The following is a 24,119-nucleotide window of genomic DNA, read 5'->3' as shown; positions in this document are numbered from 1 at the left end:
TTTTCTATGCCTCCCTGACATCGAGGGGCCTCCTATTAATATGAACAGATTTGAGCTTGCTACCTTTCTCTTTCCAGGGCAGAAGAGTTCTCCACAGATTCATGTTGGACAGGCCAAGTAAGGGTCAGGATCAGGAAGAAGATGAGTTCAAAGAGCAGTTATAGTTGTAGCCAATTGTACACTCTCAATAAAGCAAATCTGTAGAAGTTACAGTCCATGTAATATTAAGTTATTGAAATATGCTTATATTACAGCCTATATTTTAAATATTTCTATTGAAATGTCTTGTCCATTTTGTTCCCAGGCATTGACTTCCTGAAAACATTCATTCTGATGAGTACAAGCAATGCTTATTTTTTATCAAGTACTAGATGCGTGTTTTCATAAATAGAGGACAAATATTTTAAGACACTATCCTTCCCTTAGAAATTTATTGTCTGATGATTGAGAAAGCACCACAAAGAATTGTCAATGCGTATGCTAAAATATTCTGTATGTTTTTTGTTTCTTTTAACTCAAGATGTAGCTTATGTCACTCAAAATCCAGTCCCAATGTGGGGCTGTGAAATGAATTTTAGTTAATAAATATAAATATTTTAATACTATAGAAGTTTTCATTTGAACCATGTTTTTATTGTGTGTTTTTTTTCTATTAATCCTCACCTGAGGATATTGTTTCCATTGATTTTTTTAGAGAGAGAGAGAAAAGGAAGGAGGGAGGAGGAGAGAGAAATATCAGTGTGAGAGAGATATATGAATTGGTTGCCTCCCAAACCAGGGATCAAATGTGCAACCCAGATATGTGCCCTTGACTGAGAATCGAAGCCAGACCCTTCCATCCTCAGGTTGATGCTCTATCCGTGGAGAAACAGGCTATTGTTTTGTTTTTAATTTATGTCTTTGAATCATGCTTTTTGTAAAGTGACTTTTATCTCTCAGGAAATACCATGTTTGATCTCTACATAAATAACAACAAGCAAACCACAAGTTAAGTCAGCGTTCCCCCCGTCTTTTTTCTAGCTTTGCTAATGAAGAGAATTTGTTTTGAAGTGGAATATGCCTTGTTTCCAAGTCCTGTTAAATGTTTAAAGACTTGCTGGCAGTTGGAGTTTCCATAATGTAATCTAAGCAATCATTTCCTGGGAAGGTTCCACACTTGCTGAGTCATTCCTTTAGCTACCAGTTTAAAAAACAAAGTCAGTCTCTGCAAAGCAGGATGCACTGTCTCAGGAAGTAGGTGCCCAGCGCCTATAGTTTTCACTTTGGCAGTCATTTCAGATGAAACACTGTTAGCATAAGGAGGCTGCAGTTCCTTCACAAGACCTCAGGCTTTTAACCAAATTTTAATCTCTATAATCTTTACGCTGTTTAATCTCCAATTCTACCTTTAATGTCAGCTTTCCTCACTTTTCTGTTCTCATATTCTCTCACATCCTTGATATGATTCCTCTTGCATTGAGAACACAAAAGACAGGGTTATATTTTTTATCATCTATAATTTGCTAAATCAAATCATTTACATACAGCCAGCCACCCCAGTGCCATATGTTATGATAATGTCAGTTCTCACAAAAGTTCCCCACACACCTGTAATTTGATCCAAACTCCTCAACTCAGGAAAAGAGCAATTTGTAGGACCCATGACTAATGTAAAAATGAAAATTTTTGGAAGCATATCCTCCTGTATGCTTACTATAACTATGGAGAAGGGCATTTTAAGTATATTCTGCAAGTTCTGAGCCAGTTTTGCTCTGAACATAATAATGAAGTAGCATAAAACAAAACGTAGTTGTTTCCTTTCCAAAGCATTTTAACGTTCCTCCCTATTCCTGTAAAAACAACAACAACAACAAAAACAAACAAACAAAAAACAATCATCTTATAAATACCCCAGGTTCACACAGTGCCAAAGTGGAACAGCAAGAAACAGTGAAAATCAATTTAATTAACTTAGTAAACCTAATAAAACCTTTACTAGTGTTGATGAGAAATGAAGGATTTTCTTTATTACCAGAGTCTACTTTAAATAAATGTCTTACTTAAAATTCTAAAGTACTGTACACATTATAATGAAGTATACAAATCAGGAAACAAGTAAAATGAAGTGAATGAAGAAATAACGCACTTTGTATAATAATGCATTTCTTTAAAAAGCCCTGGAATGGAGACTCTGGACACTGGCTTTGCTTTTAGCTCTGCTGGATCCCCAACTGCACCTTTTCCAGGTCTTGTTTCAGGAAAATGGGCCTTTGGAAACTGAGGAATATATTTTCACACAAACAAAGCTTTCTACCACACCTCATCTTCATGTGGGGGCCTCCGGGAATCCTTATTCCAGTGGCACCCCAAGAATCCCACTCCCACTAGCAATGGGGAAAATCCTTAGAAATGTTTGGTTTGTGTTTCCATCATTGGAAATATTTAAAGAGATAATTGCTGATGACAGAAATGGTGGGTTTTCAACATTTATATCAATAATGATAAATATATATCATAGAACAATAGCCTGATTTCATAGGCTTTTGCTTTTGTTTGTTTGACAATTTGTTATGTATCAATGATGGCCCTGTTTTACATTTTGATTGAAGAATGGATAAATTTCTCATAAGCGTTTACAGAATCATCAGATAGTGGCACAGTGTTCTTTTTTGTGTTGCTTCTTAGATTTGCCTCATAATAGGGGAAAGCACATGTAAATGAATGCGTGCACACGCCCAAAACATAGAACTTAATTCTGCAAACCAAACTTCAGAAGGCTTCGTCACTCTTCCTTTCCCCAAAGTGTTTATCTAATAAACGACTCGATCTCCTTCCAGCAATAAATTAGCTCCCACATGAGAAGTCACCATCCAGCACCCTGTCTCGATATTTTAAAATTCTACTTTATCATATGGAAATACAGGCCACATTGGAAACAACTAATTATGTTTGCAACTATAAAAATTTTTAATGATAGTATTTCGGGTCATGTTGCTAGCTAATTGTAATTTTAAGACGTCATGAACGACAGGAGGGCATTCTTTATTAGTGCTAGTAAAATCTTAAATTGCTATTAAATCTTAAATGCTAGTAAAGTCTTAATTTCTGACACTAAATTATGCAGTTTAGGTTCTTCTGGGCCAGGGACACATGTGGCCGTGTGAATCTCCTCATTGCCTGAATGTGTGTGCAGTACAGTGTCTGGACACAAAGGGACAGCCAGTCTCTTTTCCCTAAACTCACGTAATGTTTTAGAATTCCGGTTCTTATAGTTTATGGCAGTGTTTATTTGAATGTTACTATGTTGCATGAGAAGAAAACTGTCAGTTTAAACATATTGCCTCTTACTCTTCTAAATGAATTTGCCCCATGGTATAGTAAATAGTCTTATGTTGATCTGGCTCTGCTAACAGCCTAGAGTTAGGTATCTTAAATTAAGGAAAATAACTGAAGAGTGACGTTGTCAAGTTTTCATATGACTTTCCAAATCTGAGAGCATTTTAAGTCTGCTGAGAAAGTGTGACATCAGGTCAGCTTTTATTCTGAGTGTTGAAACTTTCCAACTATGGAAAAACATCACTTTTCATTTTAGTCTGTGCCTAAAACTGGCCTGTTGGCTACAGTTCCTCAAGAAGGACACATGAAACAGGGACCTAACCCCATGGACTTAATTATTTTTCAATCCCTAAGATATTTCTTCAGTATGTTCATGATTCTGGTTTGGCAGGTCTTGGCCCATCTTTATAAGCTCCCCAGATGTCTCTGCAGGAGCTAAGCCTTTCCAGAGTGATTATATTTTATAGTTTTCTTTTATGGAATTGTAATTCTAACTGTAACTGTAGACATAATAATCCTAACTAGAACCTCATATCAAAAAGTTTTTATTGCAGCTAGTGAATTTCAAAATCAAAATTTTCCCATTTGGTAATAAGTAGTATTAACCTTTTGGTGCAGACAGGGATAGAAATGGATGGAAATTATATATAAATACTAGAGGCCTGGTGCATGAAATTGGTGCACGGGGTGTTCCTCAGCCCAGCCTGCACACTTTCCAATCTGGGACCCCTTGGGGGATGTCTCTCACAATCCAGGACCACTGGCTCCTAACCACTCACCTGCCTGCCTGCCTAATGCCCCCAACTGCCCTCCCCTGCTGGCCTGGTCATGCCCAACTGCCCTCCCTGCAGGCCTGGTTGCCCCCAACTGCCCTCCCTTGCAGGCCAGTTCGCCCCCAGCTGCCCTCCCCTGCCAGCCTGATCTCTCTCCTAACTGCTCTCCCCTGCCAGCCTGATCTCGCCCTTAACTGCCTCTGCCTCGGCCCTCACCACCATGGCTTTGTCCAGAAGGAAGTGGGACGTCCGGAAGATGGCCCGTTGACCCGGTCTAATTAGCATATTACCCCTTCATTAGTATAGATGATTTTTTTCATCTTGTCAGAATCACTCCAAATTAGAAATTGACTGAGTAAGATGATAATACAAGTAATCTTGGCTTTACTATTTACTAGCATTTGACACAAAATAATTTATTTAAACTTTATGAGTTATGATGCCTCTACTATAGATAATAAAGCCTATCTGATCTTATTAGGCACCTAACATAATAATTACTCAGAATAGAAGCTTAATGAGTGAGATAATTATAAGCATAATTATAACAAGTATTAAAAAATAATTTAATTTATCTTTTCTTTTGATGATTTCCAAATACATTTATTCTGATGATTCCCAAGTATGTTTCTATGATGTCAAGAGGTACCATGAAATTGTCCAAAACACTGAAAACAGTTAATTTTAATTTGTTTAATTTTTGAAACATATGCCTTGGGTTGATTAATTCCAAAACAAGAGACAAGAGTGTACAGAGATATAATTGTAACCAGAACACCAATATTTGTGTGTCTTGTATAGTCCACCAGTTTCTGTGTTTTCCAGTTATAAAAAAGATAGTATAAATTTCATCCTTTATTTTCATTTTAAATCATTTAAATGAAATCATTTTAAATCATATTTTTTCCTCAGAGTGAATCCAAAGAAATTGTAGGTGTTTTTCAGATAAAGTACTATGTATGGTAGACCTGACGGGATTTACTTTTCATTTTCTATTTTTGTGAACTGCTTATATTTTCTAACCATGTGCATGGAATACTATAGAAAATGTCAATGAAGTAATTTGCACAATGGGGTTAAGGACCATTTTTTTTTCCAACTCTATATTCCTGTCTTAGAGTTATTATATTACTTTTAGAAGCCCCAAAATTTTGTAAGTTCTAGAAATGAAGTTCAAATATTCTGATTTCCACTTCTCTTCATTTCAAACTATAAAAACAAGGTAATTCAAATAAGAAATAAAGGGTTGATAAATACACTCATGAACAGAAACAGTTTTGCCTTCTATAGCTCATATTCTTAAGGATCAAGCCACTAAACACAATAGTAAAACAAAATGTGTTTAAAATGCATAAAGATACCAATCAAGTACTCTCTTACATTTTAATGTTCTTTATTGCTTTTGAAACCTATAGCAAAAGTCGCCATCAGAATCATTTATTGGTCGAGAGAAGAGGTCGAATTCTCAGTCATACATCGGACGCCCCATTCAGCTCGACAAGATTTTGATGTCTAAAGTGAAGGTGCCCCACACGTTCGTCATCCACTCGTACACGCGGCCCACCGTGTGCCAGTACTGCAAGAAGCTCCTCAAGGGACTCTTCAGGCAGGGCCTGCAGTGCAAAGGTAGGGAGGCGCCTGCCTCTTTGCCAGCCAAAGGAGATCCTTAGCCCTCATCCATGTGAAATTACTTTTCTTTGTTTTACAACTCACTTGCTGATGAATTCTTGGTTTTTGTTTTCTTTTAAAATCATTGTGGTTAGATTGCAGATTCAACTGTCATAAACGCTGTGCACCTAAAGTACCCAACAACTGCCTGGGCGAAGTGAGCATCAATGGAGGTGGGTACAAACCAGCAGTCTGTCTCAGAGGCTGTCAGCTAGCGGGATTTTTTTTTTTTTACTGTTTGTTTGTTTGTTTGTTTATTTGTTTGTTTGTTTGTTTTTCCGTTCAGATACTTGTGTGACTCAGCTAAAAATAAATTATGGCCTCAGTTTGTCTGACTGCACTGTAGAAAATCACCCATCCCAGCACATCAGGTTTTGATAAAAACCAAAGAGATTATCTTTGTTTTTACGCGGGGAACAGCCAGTACTAAAAATTTGGATTCCACAATTTCTTCTCCAGTTGTCCCTTTTAATACACCTCTCCCAGTTTGTTTGGAAATGTAGAAAGTGTTGGAATGTTGGAATGCCTACAAGTTATAACTGTGTGTCTCTTTCCCCCATCCTCATTCCAAGCCCTGAGACCAAGGATTACTTTTCATTCCTGTTGGTCAAGGGAGGGAAGATACAGAGACTGTCCCATCAGGAAGTAATCTCCCTCTTCCTCCACCCAGCTGCTCTCATTACACATGTGCCATTAACCTGAAACGTTAATAATAAAAGGAACTTTAATTCAGCCAATTAAAAATACATATCATTTTCTACATTTCGGAAGTATTCCTTTGGGAAAACTCTAGCTACATAAATTAATTTTGAATGATTCTTTAAGAAAAATGCCATGTCTTAAAGGAACAGCTCCCATTTCATTTCCAAGTAGTATTCCTCATGAATTCTTAGCAAAGTATTTGACTCTCTATCTGTCCCAGGCTAACATTTTCCATGGATAGGGGACTGCTATCTACCTTCAGTCTCATATCAGTTTTCTGATTCCTCTGGAAAGAAAAATTGTGATACAAGACCAAAGAGACAAATTGATATTTATTTACGTATTTATGTATTTATTTATTTATTTTGCTAAAACACTGAAGAACAAGATTATCTTTCTCTATAACTTTCTTCTCTGGAAGAAACACCTAACTATTAGAAGAAGGGAATTCTCTTCAGGCAAATATTCCCTGATTAGTTTGTGCCTTGGAGATTTGTGCATGAATTAACTGCCAAAATGGAAAGCTTGGCCATTTTCCCACTTCCTGTGACATGTGGTATGGACTTTGTTCCGACCCAGAAAATGTCAATATACTCTTGATAACTACAACTAAAGGGGGAAAGTGCCATTTTTGACATAGTTAATTTCTTTGAAATTGCATTTTCCCAGACAGATAAATCTGGTAAAATGTGAATTTTCCAAGCTTGGCAGGCTAGAATCTCTGATCAGTTTATTTTCTAATTTTAAAATAAGTACTCTGTATCAGTAAATGGTTATAATTTATTTCACTACTATCAACTTGGTAATTCACTATAACTTCAAATATTCAATATCTTAGGTATTTAAAAAACTCTTCTTATGTGACCAATTTTACATATTGGAATTTATGACTTAAAAAGAATCAATGACCCTGAGAAGTTTTGCATGTGGAAGTTTCCGTCATCTACCGAAATATTTTTTTCTTCCCACCAGGGCTGAGAAATTTCTACTTCACTTTTGCCTGGTATCATTTTGCTTCCCGGCATTTCGCCTCTATCCCACCCTTGCCTTTCTTCTATGGCTCTCCATGACTTTTCATGTTTTTTAGGCATAATAAACAAGCATCAGCTTGTAAATTATCTATTCATCCTCTCATAAATTCAGATTCTTATGAATAAATTTTTTTAAAACAGGAAAGATAAATTCTTCAAATAACTACTCTTTTAGGGCTTCTGGTTGATTCCTTTTCGAATTGCCTTTGTCTTAAGCCCTGGCTCCAGGATTTCAGGCTAATCTTCACAGGTGTAAACAATTTTTTTAGATTTGCTCAGCCCTGGGGCAGAGTCTGATGTGGTCATGGAAGAAGGGAGTGACGACAATGACAGTGAGAGGAACAGTGGGCTCATGGACGACATGGAAGAAGCCATGGTCCAGGATGCTGCGATGGTGATGGCAGAGTGCCAGAACGACAGTGGGGAAATGCAGGACCCGGACCCAGACCCAGAGGACTCCAACAGAACCATCAGGTGAGGGCTGCACTCGCAGCCTCGGTCCCACAGTGGACCTCCAGCTGACATTTTAATCTACTACAAAAGAAAGTTCTAGTGTGTGCTTAATTTGTCCGTGAGTGAGCTGTGTTCTGCAGACGATAGAGAGCCTTTGGAGTTAGGAGGTCAGGATCCCTTGGGGAAGTGTAGTTTGCATCCTTTTCTAGCATTGCCTCAGTCTTTGACCCGCTTTTTAAATTTATTTTTATTTTTTGCATGTGAGGGATTCTCATATTTGCCATCTACAACTTTACTACTAAATTGTTTATGCAAACCTTATTGTGTAGATACACAAAGATTGGGGAGGCCTCTCAGACAATAGCATTTATTTTATAGCTGGCCCCTATTACAAATATCACATTTGTCTACACTGTACTTTCAGAAGTGTGTGAAATTTTACAGTTGTGATCTAGCCATCTATACTTTTTAAATTACTATCTGATCTCCATTTTTTTACATCTGGGGTCAGCACACTCTGGGCAAATTAGGATGCTGCCCGATTTGTAATAGTTGTATCAGAACACGATCATGCCCATTCACAATGTCTGTGGGCACATGTGCTCTTCAGTTGGCAGAGTTTAGTATTTTGCAAAGCCTAAAATATTTGTTACCTTGTCCTTTACAGAAAATTTCCCAATCTCTAATTTATAAGTGTTTTCAAACTCTTGTGCCCATTTATAAATGCCATATGCATTGCCAAACTGAAATTGTTCATCAGATTAAAGCAATCAAATAATGACATTTTTTCCATTTAATAGAGTAAAGCCTATTTCTAAAATATTGGAAAATATTAGTTTTATGGCCCACCTATCTTCTGAAGGTGTACATTTCTTTAGTATCAAAGGAGGCTACAAGGTGTTGTGTTTGCATGGATACATGTGGGAGTGAGAAGGGAAGAGGACACAGAGACAGAAAAAAAGAGAAAGAGATAAAAGGTTGGCATAATTCCATGGGGAATGGTTATTTAAAAAACAGTTTAAACAGCTTTTAATTTTTATGAAACTTTCAGAGACTCAAATTTATGTGAATTGCTGTTATCTATAAATGATCAATATTTTGCCTGTAATTGATATATATAAAAGCCTAAGTGACCAAACTACTGAATGACCGAACGACCGGTTGACTGGTCGCTATGATGCGCACTGACCACCAGGGGGCAGACACTCAATGCAGGAGCTGGTCCCTGATGGTCATTGTGCTCCCACAGCCAACCTCCTGTGGCCTGCCAACCTCCCCTGGTCCCTCCCCCAATTAGATGGCCCCAATTGGCCCTGATCACCAGCCAGCCTGAGGGACCCCACCCATGCATGAATTCGTGCACTGAACCTCTAGTATGTAATAAGTGAGCAAATATGCTGTCGTGAATACTGTGGCCTCAAGACACTAAGACAGTAATCTACCTGTTATTTACCCAAAACTGAACACCATAGAGGTTAGCCTGGAGATGAAGGCACTTATTATCGTGCCTTGGGATTTTTCGAGTGTACCTGTGATGTGCCTATCATTCTTCAGAGTAATCCAGAAGCTGAGCCATGGTACTCTGACAATACATTTCACTAAAAAATGGGGTGTGAAATTTTTCTTACTTTCACTTTGAAATAGCTGAAATAAGATTTTATACAGGAAAAAAAAAGATTTCTTTCAAAAAGCATTTATTTCCTGAAATATTTTGACTTTTCAAGTCCATCAACAAGCAACAACATCCCGCTCATGAGAGTTGTGCAGTCTGTCAAACACACGAAGAGGAAAGGCAGCACAGTGATGAAGGAGGGGTGGATGGTTCACTACACCAGCAAGGACACACTGGTAAGGTGCCCGGCGGGCATTTTTCTCAGGTGTTGCTCACTTTAGGAGTCCCGAGTGCCCGTGAAGACGTAGGATGTCTAAGCCACCAGGAACACATTCCCTGCAGGCATGTCCTGGATCGGTGTAGCACTTTAGCAGTCTCTGGGTGTCAGAGGTAGCTGAGCAAGCAACTAAGTTAGAAAAGAGTGTAGACAGCAGTCTCGGGCAAACAAATCACTTACCTCCATTACTTGGGATAATCTTCAGACAACTTGAATGCCCACCTGCCATTTTATAGTAGAAATGAAAACGACAGTCTATGTTGTCAGAATGCTCCTCTGTGATTCGGAATTTTTTAAAAATAATACTGCATTTTAGGGAGAAAAAAACAATGATAACGATTATATTCTTATTAAATCCTTAAGTGTTCACTTAAAAACTGACTTTAGGACAGTATACTTTATTAGATAAAAGACAACACATTTTAAATTTTAATCTAAGCTGCTCACTATGCTAGACTTTCCTGATAGTTGTGAATGAAGTTGTACATGTGGGTAAGAGAGAAAAATTTAATCCGTGTTTTAAAGTTAAAATGAAATGTGATGATAAGCTTTTTTCTCAGTTACCAGTAGTGTTTTCCTCGTTACTTCTTATCTGTAGTATTCCCATTATTTCATTAGATAAACACCTATAACCTAATTATTTATAATCTCAACTTTCTGTGCTGGAGAAAGATTTGCATGACTTAATGTAGGACTCAACTAAACATGATATAGCTTTACCTAGACATGGTGCCAAATATTTAAAGCATATTTTATATATTTGACTAGTCTAAATTGGTTGCAGAAGAGACCAAGAATAATGCTAGGGCTTTTGGGTCTAAAAAGGTGAAAATACACACACACACACACACACACACACACACACACACACACACACACACACCACACCACCACCCCTAAAAAGGAAGATGTACCTAGAATGAACAAGGACCTGATAACCAAATCATGTAAGTTTAGCGATCTATAGGGCGCTTGAGAGAAGGTAAACTGATTTGATACATTCCCCTGACTTTGATCCCATGGAGTCAACACTACTATTCAACAAAATAGTCTTCAGTTCTATTGTAACATTCAGAATTCTTCCATCTGTAATTGAAGCCAGAGTACCTGTCTGGATCAACACGGTATTCCTTATGTTCTAAGATAATGAGAATGTATGAACTTTGTATCTCCTGTTAAGCCTTTCTATTTTGTTACAGACTACAAGTCCACCTTTAGCTATTCAAGCAGTCAAATAAATTTTAAAAGGGTATTTTCTATTTACTATTATGCATGTACTAAATGCCCTGCCCTATTCTGGGTGAGAATAATACATCACCTCCTTTATTGCTTATAACTCTGATGTAGGCATGCAAACTTATCACACATTTGCTCAATAGTCACTTTCTGGAGTATGAAGTTGACTGAGTGTCTTTCATGCACTTTCCACCATAAAATCTTGTCTCCACTGGGAAATGTTTTTATTTTATCAATAGTAAATATTTTGAAAGTTTTTAAAAGATCCTGAATCTCACCTCTGTTTCAGCGGAAACGGCACTATTGGAGATTGGATAGCAAATGTATTACCCTCTTTCAAAATGATACCGGAAGCAGGTACTACAAGGTAAGCAAGGATGGTTCTTTCCTTGATTGCAGTCCCATGCGCTCTATACGTATAGTATCAGATATGCAGAATACATCCAACAAGCATAACTGTTTTGGTGCTTGCTCTAAGAGATCATTTTTCTTCTCTGTAACTTAAAGTTTTGGAGGAGTTGGGTTGTGACACCATAATAGTCGTTGGTGAATTTGACATTTCCTGGGGGAGTGCTTCTGGTCCCAGGGACTGATGGTGGGGGAGGAGAAGCTCATTGAGTATTTTAGCAGAGATGTGTGATTTGAACAGAAAAGTCAAGGTCACAGCAAATTAGCTAAAAGTAATTTCTGAAATCCACTACATCCAACTTTTTTTTTGCTGTTGCTTCTTCATTGTTTTCCTTCCACAGCCTTGCAGCATCACTGGAAGTAGTTAAGAAACCTTGTCTGATTTCTCCTTGCATTGTCAATATTCATAAGGAGCACTTTGCAAAAGTTTGGCAGCAATTTTCATTCTGTCTCTCTACATGAAATAATACAGATGTGGAATAATGTATCGCCATTAAAACAAGGTTCCAAAAGAAATTCAGAGTGAAAACAGTTTATACTTGCTCCTTCAAAATTAATGCCAGCTCGGGCATAGTTGAAGTGATTCTCTGTGGCCACTTTACACAGCTCTAATGGAAAAAGGCTATCTCATTAATTTTTCAATAAAAATATGTTTTAAAAATTATTATGTCTTAGTCACTACATACCTCCTGGAAGACAATGTGATGATTTTTTTTTTTTAATATTAAGATGGTCTTAAAAGCAAATGCTTTTAAAACCAATCACTGTGATTTTTCTCATTAAAATTATTCACTTGGCTTTATTACTATATTAACATGTATCAAGTCAAATTATATGAATCATTTCCAGTATTTTTAAAAAATAGTTAAAAATTAAAAACAGCCATTCATACCCAAATGCATTTCAAAAGTGTTTTCATTCTACCTCACTGTCATTTATATTCTATGTCTTAGATTTTGGGGCAGAATCAAAATCATTATTCTTATTGATACTCATACTTGCCACATGAACATAATGAAAAAGGCACTTGAATTTTTCTGGGAAAATGAGATGATTATATTTCCTCTAGCAAAGATATTTTTAAAATTTGCTTTGTAAAATTTAGTATTTCATGAAACCATTTTATATAAGTGATGGCCATTTGTAATGTCATTTCTTACACATTCCTGGCATGAATCTTACTTGAAAGTTTGCATACTTTTGGTAAACTATATCAGCATACTCTTTCTTCCACAGGAAATTCCTTTATCAGAAATTTTATCTCTGGAACCAGCAAAACATTCAGCTTTAATTCCTAATGGGGCCAACCCTCACTGTTTTGAGATCACTACAGCAAATGTAGTATATTACGTGGGAGAAAATGTGGTCAATCCTTCCAGCCCATCACCCAGTGGCAGTGTCCTCACCAGTGGCGTTGGTGCTGATGTGGCCAGGATGTGGGAGGTGGCGATCCAGCATGCCCTCATGCCCGTCATTCCCAAGGGCTCATCCGTAGGTTCCGGAACCAACTCTCACAGTGAGTCTGCTAGCTTCCTATCTGTAGAGCAGGTGTAGAGAGCCTTCTGAGGATGATTTAGTTTATTTGATAACAAATATACTAAGATATTACATTTATTAAATTATCTTATTTTTATTTTATATTAAATTTGAACAAATTCATGTAAACCCAAATATTAGGCAATAGCAGAGACCTAGAAGTATTCTTGAACCTGATCTGGAATGCCAGGCTTGCTATTTGCAAATCTGAGTTAACAGAAAACCCCCAAGCAGGCTAGGCTACCATGGGTGTACATGGTGTGCAGAATACTAGTACTTTGAAACCCTTGATAATTTTATCCCAGGAAGAAATCTGTGTCATTAGTCGAATGAGATAGATTTTTATGAAAATGAGACCAGAATCAAATATTGAGGGTGAATTTTAAAAAATACTGTGGAAATCTGTATAAAAGTGTAATTTAAAATTTCATCATTGCTATCAATAATGAAATCTGTGGGGAAGAACCCCTGGTTTTCACATCATAGTTTATTTTATGATATATCTCTTTTTCATCGATCTCTCCAACTAATGTACATATTAATAGAATGTGCATGCCTATTTTGGTGATAAGCTTTTACATAAGGTCTCTAATCTAATGCCTTAAACCGTGGTCGGCAAACTGCGGCTCGCGAGCCACATGCAGCTCTTTGGCCCCTTGAGTATGGCTCTTCCTAAGCCTTAGGAGTACCCTAATTAAGTTAATAACAATGTACCTACCTATATAGTTTAAGTTTAAAAAATTTGGCTCTCAAGAGAAATTTCCATCGTTGTACTGTTATTTGGCTCTGTTGACTAATGAGATTGCCGACCACTGCCTTAAAATAACCTGAACGGGTGGATGTTAATGACTTACCTGTTTTACAGGTGAGGAAATCGGGCCCTAGAGAGATTAAGTTAAGCTTGTACCAGAGCCACAAAGTGGCAAGCCAGTGCTCGAACTCAAGTCTGTATGACTCCACATTCTAAACTGAGAAAATATTATTTTTCCAAGCTGTATTGAGTAAATCTGTAATAGTAAAAAGAAATATTCTAATAGACGTTTTTATAGAAAAATTTAATTGCTCTGATTTAAAAATACCCCTGCAGCTTGATTAGTAAGCATGTGTTTACTTTTTATGCTGTTACCTCTCTTACTTCTTTTGTGTATTTTTAACATGTATTTCCAGGAGATATTTCTCTGAGTATTTCAGTTTCAAATTGCCAGATTCAAGAAAATGTGGTGAGTATATACTTAGTAATATAAAATGTGGTAATGTGATTTTTTTATTGGAAAATAAGGACATCATAAAATACGCTTTTTTATTTATCTAACAATTTAAAATTTTAGTAATTTTTAGAAAATTAAATAGTGTCTATTTGGGTACTTTTCTTCCATTAAGATTTTAGAAACATTACATTAGATGGATTATTTTAGTGACTTTTCTGTAATTTATTCTGTAGTATTAAGAGCTAAATACCTATTATTCATCTCAGGTAAGCAATTATAATGCAGTTTCTAATTTTTCACACATTTGTGTATCTTGGTACTGGAATTTTAATGAGTGATATTACACAATATGATATAAGATAAAATAAATTTTTTGAGTTGCATGAATAGCTTAAACATGCCCTCATTCTCATTTCTTGATTGCTACAAAGGACTGCTGTCATGTGACAAGGAGATGCAAATGCTGTTGCAGTCACTTGTACATATCAAGGCAACCTCAAAAAGCTGCATAAATTAGATTTTATGTGTCTACACTCTAGCATCTTTGTCACCCAGGGCACATAACTCCATCCTTTCAGCTGAGTTTTTGAATATTATAGGTCAAACATATTATGACAGAATTTACACTCTGCCATGTTTGCTTTATTTGTAATACTCTGTCCGTATGGCAATTAGCCCCAAAGTAATAAGGTCTTTCTCACCTCGTCTTGTGACTAAAACCTTTGGCTATATTTTGCCTGCTATACCTGCCTGTGACCAAAAGCAATGTTTGCAGAGTTACACTGATGTGAGTTTAATAAATTCCATGAAACTCTATTACAGCTTACAATCTTTGCTAAATTGATATAAAGTAAACTGAAAACCAAAGATTAGAGAGAATTAGGAAAACTTCAGAGTGGAGGTTAGATGAATTTTTGTGCCGTTGATCACAAGATAGCTTATTCAAGATCTGCAGGTTCCTTTTGCTCTTGCTTAGCCAGAGAAGACTAAGAAATATAGTTTAACTTATAAGCCTTTGGGAAATTCTAGAAACCTGTGAGGTTGTTCCATCCTGTTTGGCCATGATTGCCCACTGAAAATTCCTGGTGGGCCATTGAGCTATCAGAGAAAGATGTTGTAGCTTGGACTCAGAATGCTGGAGTGGTACTAATCTACTTTTGTGTGTCCAAACAACCTGAACTTACCCCATAGACACTGTGAAGGGATCATAGGATGTTGACAGCTTGTAGTTGTTTTCTATAGGGAAGGACATAAGAAAAGAATAGGAATGTATAGGATCTCAGGATTCGATGTAAAAAGACTTATTTTTGAAAGGTCAAAGAGAACGCGAGTAGAAGATAGGGAGAAAATTCCATAGGATGTAATAGGAATATATCCTATGTAAAGTGGCAGAGTTTTGGGTTGTGCTTTCATAAGTGTGGTCATCAAATCACAGACTGTTCAACCTAGATTAACACATAATGCTTTGGCAAGTATTACTTCAAAGGGAAACAGTGTAGACATTTGGAACTTATGGAAGTGGTAAACATGGAAGGTTGTAGTTACCGCCAGACGAGAATTTCTCGTGGCTGTCATCCATCTGTAGTGGCTGCTCGCTTGCAGTGAATTCAGCCTCCTCCTCTCAGTTTAGATTCATTGGGATGTGGTGGTTGATAAAGAAGCAGCCTCACCATTCTAGCCATAAAGAGTGGAGTGGTTGGAACCAGGACTCACACAGACCTATGATGATTAACCCAAACATCTAAATAACCATCTCAATAAGCAAATCCTGTTTTGAATATTGACAGTAAATGACATTGTATAGTCTTAAGTCTTATTTCTCTCTAATGAGACACACTTCATTGGACATTACTCTGCTACTTAAGAGCAGAATAGTTTTCAGAACATTACAGTCTTACATTAATTGAAGAATGTACTTTGAATATTATGGTCATATTACAGATTTTATCTAGCATTTGTAATTTGTTTGAAATATGTAATGTTTATGAAACACTTAATAACATTATGTAATTTATTAGGACTCATGTTTTGTTCCACTTCATGTTTGTTTTTCTTTGGACTTGTACCTACAGGATATCAGCACAGTCTATCAGATTTTTCCTGACGAAGTACTGGGGTCAGGGCAGTTTGGAATTGTTTATGGAGGTAGGTTAGTTCACTAAATATTTTTATTAATTTAAAATTTTAGCTACTTGTGTTTATAAGTTATATCTCCAAAAATATGAAAGATAAGACCTGTGTGTATATATGTTTGTATGTGTCTCTGATTTACCTTTTTAGACATTTTTCTTGAAATAATTACTATTTGGAAAATTGGAACATTTATGTTTTGAAAGAGTTTTTCACTCCTAAAAAACATATTTTGCTTAAATCTGAACAAACTATATGAAATACTGGTTAAATATTGGCTTATTTAGACAAAATATTGAGAAACCAGGAAGTTTTAATTCATAAATAAATTACTTCCATTTTTTAAACATATTTCATCAGAACTCCATGAAAAACCAATCATGTAACTAGACACACAAAAAAATCTTTTAATTCTAATACCTTTAACAATGTATGTATTTCATTAAGGTTTGCATTTTTTAAATTTTTGAAATGAAATACTGTTTTAGATTCTAGCCAGTTGTATTATATTTGTCAAGTCTTTACAAGACATTTGATGTTAATGTGTTGCCTGCCCTATAAAAGGACATCATAACTTTCAGTTCCTTAAATTAGTAACAAATTACTTTTTTGTGAGGTGCGGGTGCTCTGAAATAATTACATCTTACTCAGTATTACTTATAATAAATATAATATGGTGCTTTTTAGTTGAAAATTAATCAAATTCTACTCTGTTTTACAAAGGAATTGTGATTCTTCTAAAATGCTCAAATTATTTTTTATGGCAAACCTATCAATGAGTTAGCAACCATTGTTGCTTATTGTTAATACATAACAGTGTAATAGGGGAGACTAATTACAACACTCACAGAGTATTGCTCTGCAATGTAATAGTCACATGCACAAAAAAAAAAAAACAACACATTGTGTATCGAGCATGGTTAATATCCATAACTGCACATAATGCGGGGGTGAGGCAGGTGTGGGAAATGCGGTTAGAGAGACCAGCAGGGTGCCAGATAATTGGTAACATCCAACATTGAAGGAGTAGTCGTAGAAGGAGGCCTTCATGAGGAAGAGTGAAAAGTTAAGACCAGACACATAGAGGGTGAAGTGGTGAGGATAGGGTCTCAGAAGAGAATTCAAGTGCTATAGTGACAGAGGCGTAAAGACAAAAGAAGCTGTGACCTTGAAGAGAGTAGTTGCAGAAAAATGGCTAAGTTGGAATAGAGATTACAGTGAGTCCCAATAGTAAGGAATGGTGGTAAGGAAGTAGAGAACATGAAAACAATCAGTCTTGAAAGGAAGCTGGCTGGAATGAGTCAGAAAGAATAGTAAGAGTGAGGTACAGGGGAAAGGAACACTAGATTTACAACGGATGTCAAAGTAATGGAATTTCAAGGTAGGTTGTATGTGACCGAAAAATTTGAGTAATTAGGTCCATTTTCATTTTTAGATTTTCATTTTTAGATTCAATTAACACTACTCTATACCTGTTACACTATAGCTAAGCCTTTGAGGGTGCCCTATAGATTCCTCAAAGGTTTGTTGTGATAATTAAATGGGATATAATGTATGGAAATGGCCTATCATGTTCCAATGATGGCGACAACAATGATGATAACTAACATTTTTTTAAATATTTTTATTGATTTCAGAGAGGAAGGGAGAGTGATAGAGAAATAGAAACATCAGTGATGAGAGAGAATCATTGATCGGGTGCGTCCTGCCAGGCCCTTATTGTGGGGGATCGAGCCCACAACCCAGGCATGTGTCCCTGGCTGGAATCAAACCTGGGACCCTTTAGGCCACAGGCCAACACTCTATCCACTAAGCCAAACCAACTAGGGCGATAACTAACATTTTTTTAGTGTGCATAATTATCTGGACACTTTGTGTACTTTACAGAACTAATTTCATCTAATTCTCATAACAACCTCATTATGAAAGATGAGGAACCTAAAACTCAGAAAGCTTAAGTGATTTACTTAAGATCCCAAAGTTAATGAGTGATAGAGCCAAGATGTTTATTCTTTCCATTATAATACACATTAGCTTATCAGGAACTTTAAATTATACTTTCTTAAGGATAGCATTGTGCTGGTGGTATGAGTATTTTCGATATTAAGTAGCTCAATATCCTGTTTCTAAAACATGTTTTTATGAGAAATATCAGGCTGTTGATACATATAGCTTTAATGTTCCAATTCTTTTGTGTTTTAAATAGTGGCTAATTTTATAGTACATATATGATTTAGAATAATGGAGCCAATAAATGAAATCTTTATGGATATAAGTCAATGCACAGCAGAAATGTTAATTTATTTTGTGAAACATTTTTATAGTTTCTATGTGTTCCTATAAATTCTGGAGTTCTTAATAAATGGTATTTAATAACATTATGCTAATATTTCCTTTTTTATTTTAAAGGAAAACATCGTAAAACAGGAAGAGATGTAGCTATTAAAATCATTGACAAATTAAGATTTCCAACAAAACAAGAAAGCCAGCTTCGTAATGAGGTTGCAATTCTACAGGTACTTATTTGTTTTTCATTTGGAAGCTATAAAATACCCCCTCAACTTCTGCAAAACAGAAAAGTTCTCCAAATATGTGTGGTATAGGTATTTAGAAACACTTTAAAATTATTGAAAAGGCAGATTAAACACCAAATTACTGGCTACGTAGTAACTTTCCTGAGTCTAGGAAGCAGTTGTTCCTTTTTATGTACTTAATTCTAGGTTTCAATATGTTATTAATACTCACTAAATGGGTAATGTTTCAGCATTTGCTCACAGTCGACATACTAAGACCATTTTGTTTGACATTATAAGTAACCTTGCCTTCGTAAACATTTTTCCTTTATGCTGCCATTATTATATGAATAAAGTATGTAACTCTCAGAATATCAGGTAAATGAGTAAAACATGTCTGAGAATTACATCAACTTGATGTTATTAATGTCTTGCCTCTTACTGTAAACATTTCATTTAATGTTCAACATGTTAGTTAACTCTTCTCATGGATAGCAGTCCGTTTTTAAAGCCAGAATCCTATCTAATAAAAGAGAAACATGGTAATTATCCGGACATCCGCTACCCTTCCCATTGGCTAATCAGGGCAATATGCAAATTAACTGCCAACCAAGATGGCGGCCGGCAGCCAGGCAGGTTGAAGCAAACATGAGGCTTGCTTGCTTCAGTGATGGAGGACTCCAACATTCCCCGCCTGCCGCTGCCGGCCTCTGAGCTTGCAGTTTGAAACATTCTTACAAATATAGAAGCTAAACAAAACCCCAGAAACCTGCTTTCAGCCAGCCAGGATCTCAGAGCTGGAGTTGAAACAGTGTTTCCATTATAGAACCCAAACAAACCAGATACCTGCTTTCAGCAGCAGAGGCCTAAGAGCTGGAGCCAAGCCTCAGAGCTAAAGCTGGCCCAGAATAAAATAAAAAGAAAAAAAGGAGCGGTTGGGAGCTTCAGTCACCTGCCAGCCTGAAAACAGCCCTCAGCCCCTCACCCAGACTGGCCAAGCACCCCATTGGGACCCCCACCCTGAAGGGTGTGTGACCAGCTGCAAACAGCTACCATCCCCTCATCCAGGCTGGCCAGGCATCCCAGTGGGGACCCCCACCCTGATCCAGGACACCCTTCAGGGCAAACCAGCCGGCCCCCACCCGTGCACCAGGCCTCTATCCTATATAGGAAAAGGGTAATATGCCTCTCAGCACCGGGATGAGAGGAGCCATGAGGCCTCCCGGCACCAGGATTAGCGTGACAGGGGGCAACGCCCAAACCCCTGATCACCCTGCGGCTCTGTGTGTGACAGGGGTCGGGGCCACAACCTCCCTATCCACCCTGCTCTGTTCGTGACAGGGAAGGCGCCCCAACCCCCTGATCAGCCCTGCTCTGTATCTGATAGGGTGGAGCTCCCCAACCCCTGATCGCCCTGCGGCTATATGTATGACAGGGTATGGTGCCCCAAACCCCTGATGGGCCCTGCTCTGTGTGTGACAGGGTGCGGCACCCCAACGCCCCTTCCCTCACGGGCCCTGCTCTGTGTGTGATGGGGTAGAGCCATAACCTCCCCATCGGCCCTGTCCTGAGTGTGACAGTGGCGGCGCCCCAACCCCCTGATTGGCCCTGCTCTGTGGGTGATAGATGGTGACACCCCAACCGCCCCCCACGGGCCCTGCTCTGTGTGTGACGGGGTAGAGCCATAACCTCCCCATCGGCCCTGACAGGGTGCGGCGCCCCAACCCCCTGATCCGCCCTGCTCTCTGTGTGACAGGGGGCAGTGCCCCAACTCCCCTATCGGCCCTACTCTGTGAGTGACAGCGGGGAGCTCCTCACCCCCCTGATCGGCCCTGCTCTGTGCATGACAGGGGGGAGCTCCCCAACCCCCTGATGGGCCCTGCTCTGTGCGTGACAGGGGGGAGCTCCCCAACCCCCTGATTGACCCTGCTCTGTGCGTGACAGGGGGCAGCGCCCCAACCCCCTGATTGGCCCTGCTCTGTGCATGACAGGGGGCGGTGCCCCAACCCCCCAATTTGCCCTACCCTGAGCGTGACTGAGGGTGGCATCGCAACCTCCCAATCTGCCCTGCTCTGTGCATGACAGGGGGCGGTACCCCAACTCCCCAATCAGCCCTGCTCTGAGCCCGACCAGGGGCTACACCTAGGGATTGGGCCTGCCCTCTGCCACCTGGGAGCAGGCCTAAGCCAGCAGGTCGTTATCTCCCAAGGGGTCCCAGACTGCGAGAGGGCACAGGCCGGGCTGAGGTACCCCCTCTGCCCCCCGAGTGCACAAATTTTTGTGTACCAGGCCTCTAGTTTGTTAATAAAAGGTATTATGTGCTATATATAACTTTTTAATAATTAAGCCATTTTCTATAGACCAGAGGAAATTGAGCAGTTATTGCTAAATGTAGTTAAACTAGCTATCCAGTCTAGAAAATTTAGATCATTGATAAATTCCCATTATTATATAACTTCCATAATTCTGTACTTGTCATACATGCTGATCATAATTTCTAATTCTTCATTTTATTAAATAATTTTCATTTGAACATTGTTAACAAAATGAAACATTGAATTATTTATTGTTTGTTTCGTTTAACTGCCATTTATTGAGTTTCATACAATTAAACGTTGAAAAAGATAATGATTTCTGCCCTAAAGGAATTAATGTATTCAGAATAACAGACTTTTGTGGGATTCAGAATTTGTAAAGATGGTGTTTTTGTACTTTTGAACAATGAATGTAACACAGAGGACTGCTACATTGTTCTCCGTTTTCATGGGGAAGAAGATGCCAGTTCACAGATTTGTAGCTCAGTGCTTGCTAATCAATTATCAATTATCAAGAAAATATTTTTTTATTCTTAACTAGGCAACATTGAACTGTAGTGACATCTAAAAACTTAGTACATGACATCTTCCCAAACCTGGCCCTTGCTTCCCCACTCCCACAGGTGTCCCCACGGCAGATTCCTTTGCAGCATGCCAACCTCCAGAGCTGGTTTATGTGCAGAGATATCTATCCTTCCTTACAGGACATGAGAGGACTTTCATGGTCCACATAGTTATGTCCTACTAGAGGCCCGGTGCACAAAATTCGTGCACTGTAGGAAGGGTTGTCCCTCAGCCCAGCCTGCACCCTCCCCAATTTGGGACCCCTTGGGGGACATCCCTCTCACAAAGCAGGACTGCTGGCTCCCAACCACTCACCTCCACACCTGCCAGTTTGATCACCCCCTAACCACTTCCCTGCCAGGCTGATCGACACCTAACTGCTTCCCTGGCCTCCCTTGCTGACCTGGTCATCCCCAACTGCCCTGCCCTGCCGGCCATCTTGTGGCAGCCATCTTGTGGCCACCTGGGGGAGGCCAGCTTATGCGAGGACTTGATGGTCAATTTGCATATTACTTCTTTATTATATAGGAGGATATTTCATTGCATTTGCAGAAGACTGCCTGGATATTGAAGGTCTGATTTTCTATGCCTAGGCCTTTAATTGGCTTTCCTGAGCCTGTCACCCCCAGCCGCTGCCTCTGTAGTGAGGTAAAAAAATAAAATATACCTGAGCATACACTGCCTCCCATCTCCTCTTTGAAACAAATAGGTGCAATCACAACTCAGATGCAATAAGCAGACATTTGGCACAATTTTATTATAATAATGTGGTTTTCTAAAGAGTTAAATTAGGTTAAAAGTCAAATTGTGCCCCTTGAGCATATGAAGAGGTCAAACAGCTCTCATATTATTGTCTGTAATCTCAAAAATCCTTATTACTTATCACATCCCCACTGTCCCCAACCATTCCTTGCTTCATTCATCCAACTCATATTCATTGAATACATATCATGAGCTAAGCACTGCTCTGCATCCAGTGGATATCATGGGGTCAAAGACACACAGGTCCTAGGTATCATGGCTCTTTAACTTATATCATGCAGCTATAACTTTAGTTAGCTGCTACTTATTTACATATTGAAATTTCAATCATGTAAGTGTCTTATTAAGAGCTGGCTTACTTACATGCAGATACCAGGTTCAGGAGTTTATACTTTATCATAAAGTTGACAGTTGTTTCAAAATTTGTTCATCAAAAATAGGGAATTCCTCATGTCCCTCAACTGAAACAAATGAAAAAATAAAAAAGTATTTGAACTTTCACCATTGTCAGATATATATAACAGCCTCTTAGGAAAGATTGTGATTCCGTATCCAGAGACGGTAAAGTTCAAGCTCACCTCTCTTGAGTTGGCTCACATACACCAGTTGTGTAAGCATCACTCTCATACTTTATTTAAAACTACAGTCCACTCAGACATTCTCCCAACCCCTACCCCTGTACCGTCTTGCTCTGATATGTGTTTTCTTTTTTTTTTTTCTGTAACACTAACTAGAGTGCAGATATCATTATTTTACTTACTAACTATAGGCCCAGTGCACAAGATTTGTGCACTGGAGGGGGGGGTCCCCTCAGCCCAGTCTGTGCCCTCTCGTGGTCTGGGACCCCACGGGGGATGTCTACCTGCCGGCTTAGGTCCGGTGCCCTCAGGAATCGGGCCTAAGCTGGCAGTAAGACATCCCTCTCACAGCCTAGGGCTCTCGCAGTCCGGGACCCCTCACTCCTTACCACCTGCCTGCTGTGGAGGAAGGAGAGGCTCCTGCCACTGCTGCTGTGCTCGCCAGCCGTGAGCCTGACTTCTGGCTGAGCACTGTTTCCCCTGTGGGAGTGCACTGACCACTAGGGGGCAGCTCCTGCATTGAGCATCTGCCCCCTGGTGATCAGTGTGCATCATGGCAACTGGTCGTTCCGCTGTTTGGTCAATTTGCATATTATGCTTTTATTATGTAATATATCCTTAACACCTGGCACACATTAGTTGTTTAGCAATATTTGTTAAATGAATAAAATTGTATGAAAACACCATCTTGTCACATAGATGGCATCCATAGTGTCCAAGCAGATAGCAAAAGTCTAGATTGCATTGCTATTAATGGTTAAGTGGTTGGTTAGTTAAGAAGGATTGTGTGTGATTTGTTCTTTGAAAGTCCTCATTTCCCCATTTTGTATTTCTTATCAAAAGGAAGAATTCACCTTTTTGAACCTGAAAATTCAAAGTGTAATGGGGGTAGGGGCTGGGGGTTGGAATTCTGTCTCTGGTTGAGTTCAGAAAAAGTACCATGATTGAAGTCATTTGAGTGGTGGGAAGGTTTTTTTTCGCTGATCTTGAGGAACAGATTTCTGTCCCTCTGGATATAAAAGTGATATCTAGAAGCAT

At 38.6% G+C, this 24,119-nt stretch overlaps 1 protein-coding gene across 1 annotated transcript in view; it reads left to right on the top strand.

Annotated features, from left to right (window-relative positions):
• The window catches only part of PRKD1 (protein kinase D1), a 305,237-nt gene that overhangs the window by 241,517 nt on the left and 39,601 nt on the right, over window positions 1–24,119 (top strand). The window contains exons 5-13 of the mRNA XM_081110724.1: window positions 5,504–5,714; window positions 5,852–5,929; window positions 7,759–7,963; window positions 9,667–9,790; window positions 11,357–11,434; window positions 12,712–12,991; window positions 14,179–14,231; window positions 16,292–16,364; window positions 18,759–18,865. Coding sequence (XP_080966850.1) covers window positions 5,504–5,714; window positions 5,852–5,929; window positions 7,759–7,963; window positions 9,667–9,790; window positions 11,357–11,434; window positions 12,712–12,991; window positions 14,179–14,231; window positions 16,292–16,364; window positions 18,759–18,865 — 1,209 coding nt within the window. The remainder of the gene's footprint in view (window positions 1–5,503; window positions 5,715–5,851; window positions 5,930–7,758; window positions 7,964–9,666; window positions 9,791–11,356; window positions 11,435–12,711; window positions 12,992–14,178; window positions 14,232–16,291; window positions 16,365–18,758; window positions 18,866–24,119) is intronic.

The sequence above is a fragment of the Myotis nattereri genome, assembly GCF_964212035.1.
Source record: "Myotis nattereri genome assembly, chromosome: 1".
In the NCBI taxonomy this organism is placed as follows: Eukaryota; Metazoa; Chordata; class Mammalia; order Chiroptera; family Vespertilionidae; genus Myotis; species Myotis nattereri.
Note: the sequence above shows the minus strand (reverse complement) of the source record. Positions and strands in the feature narration are given on the sequence as shown.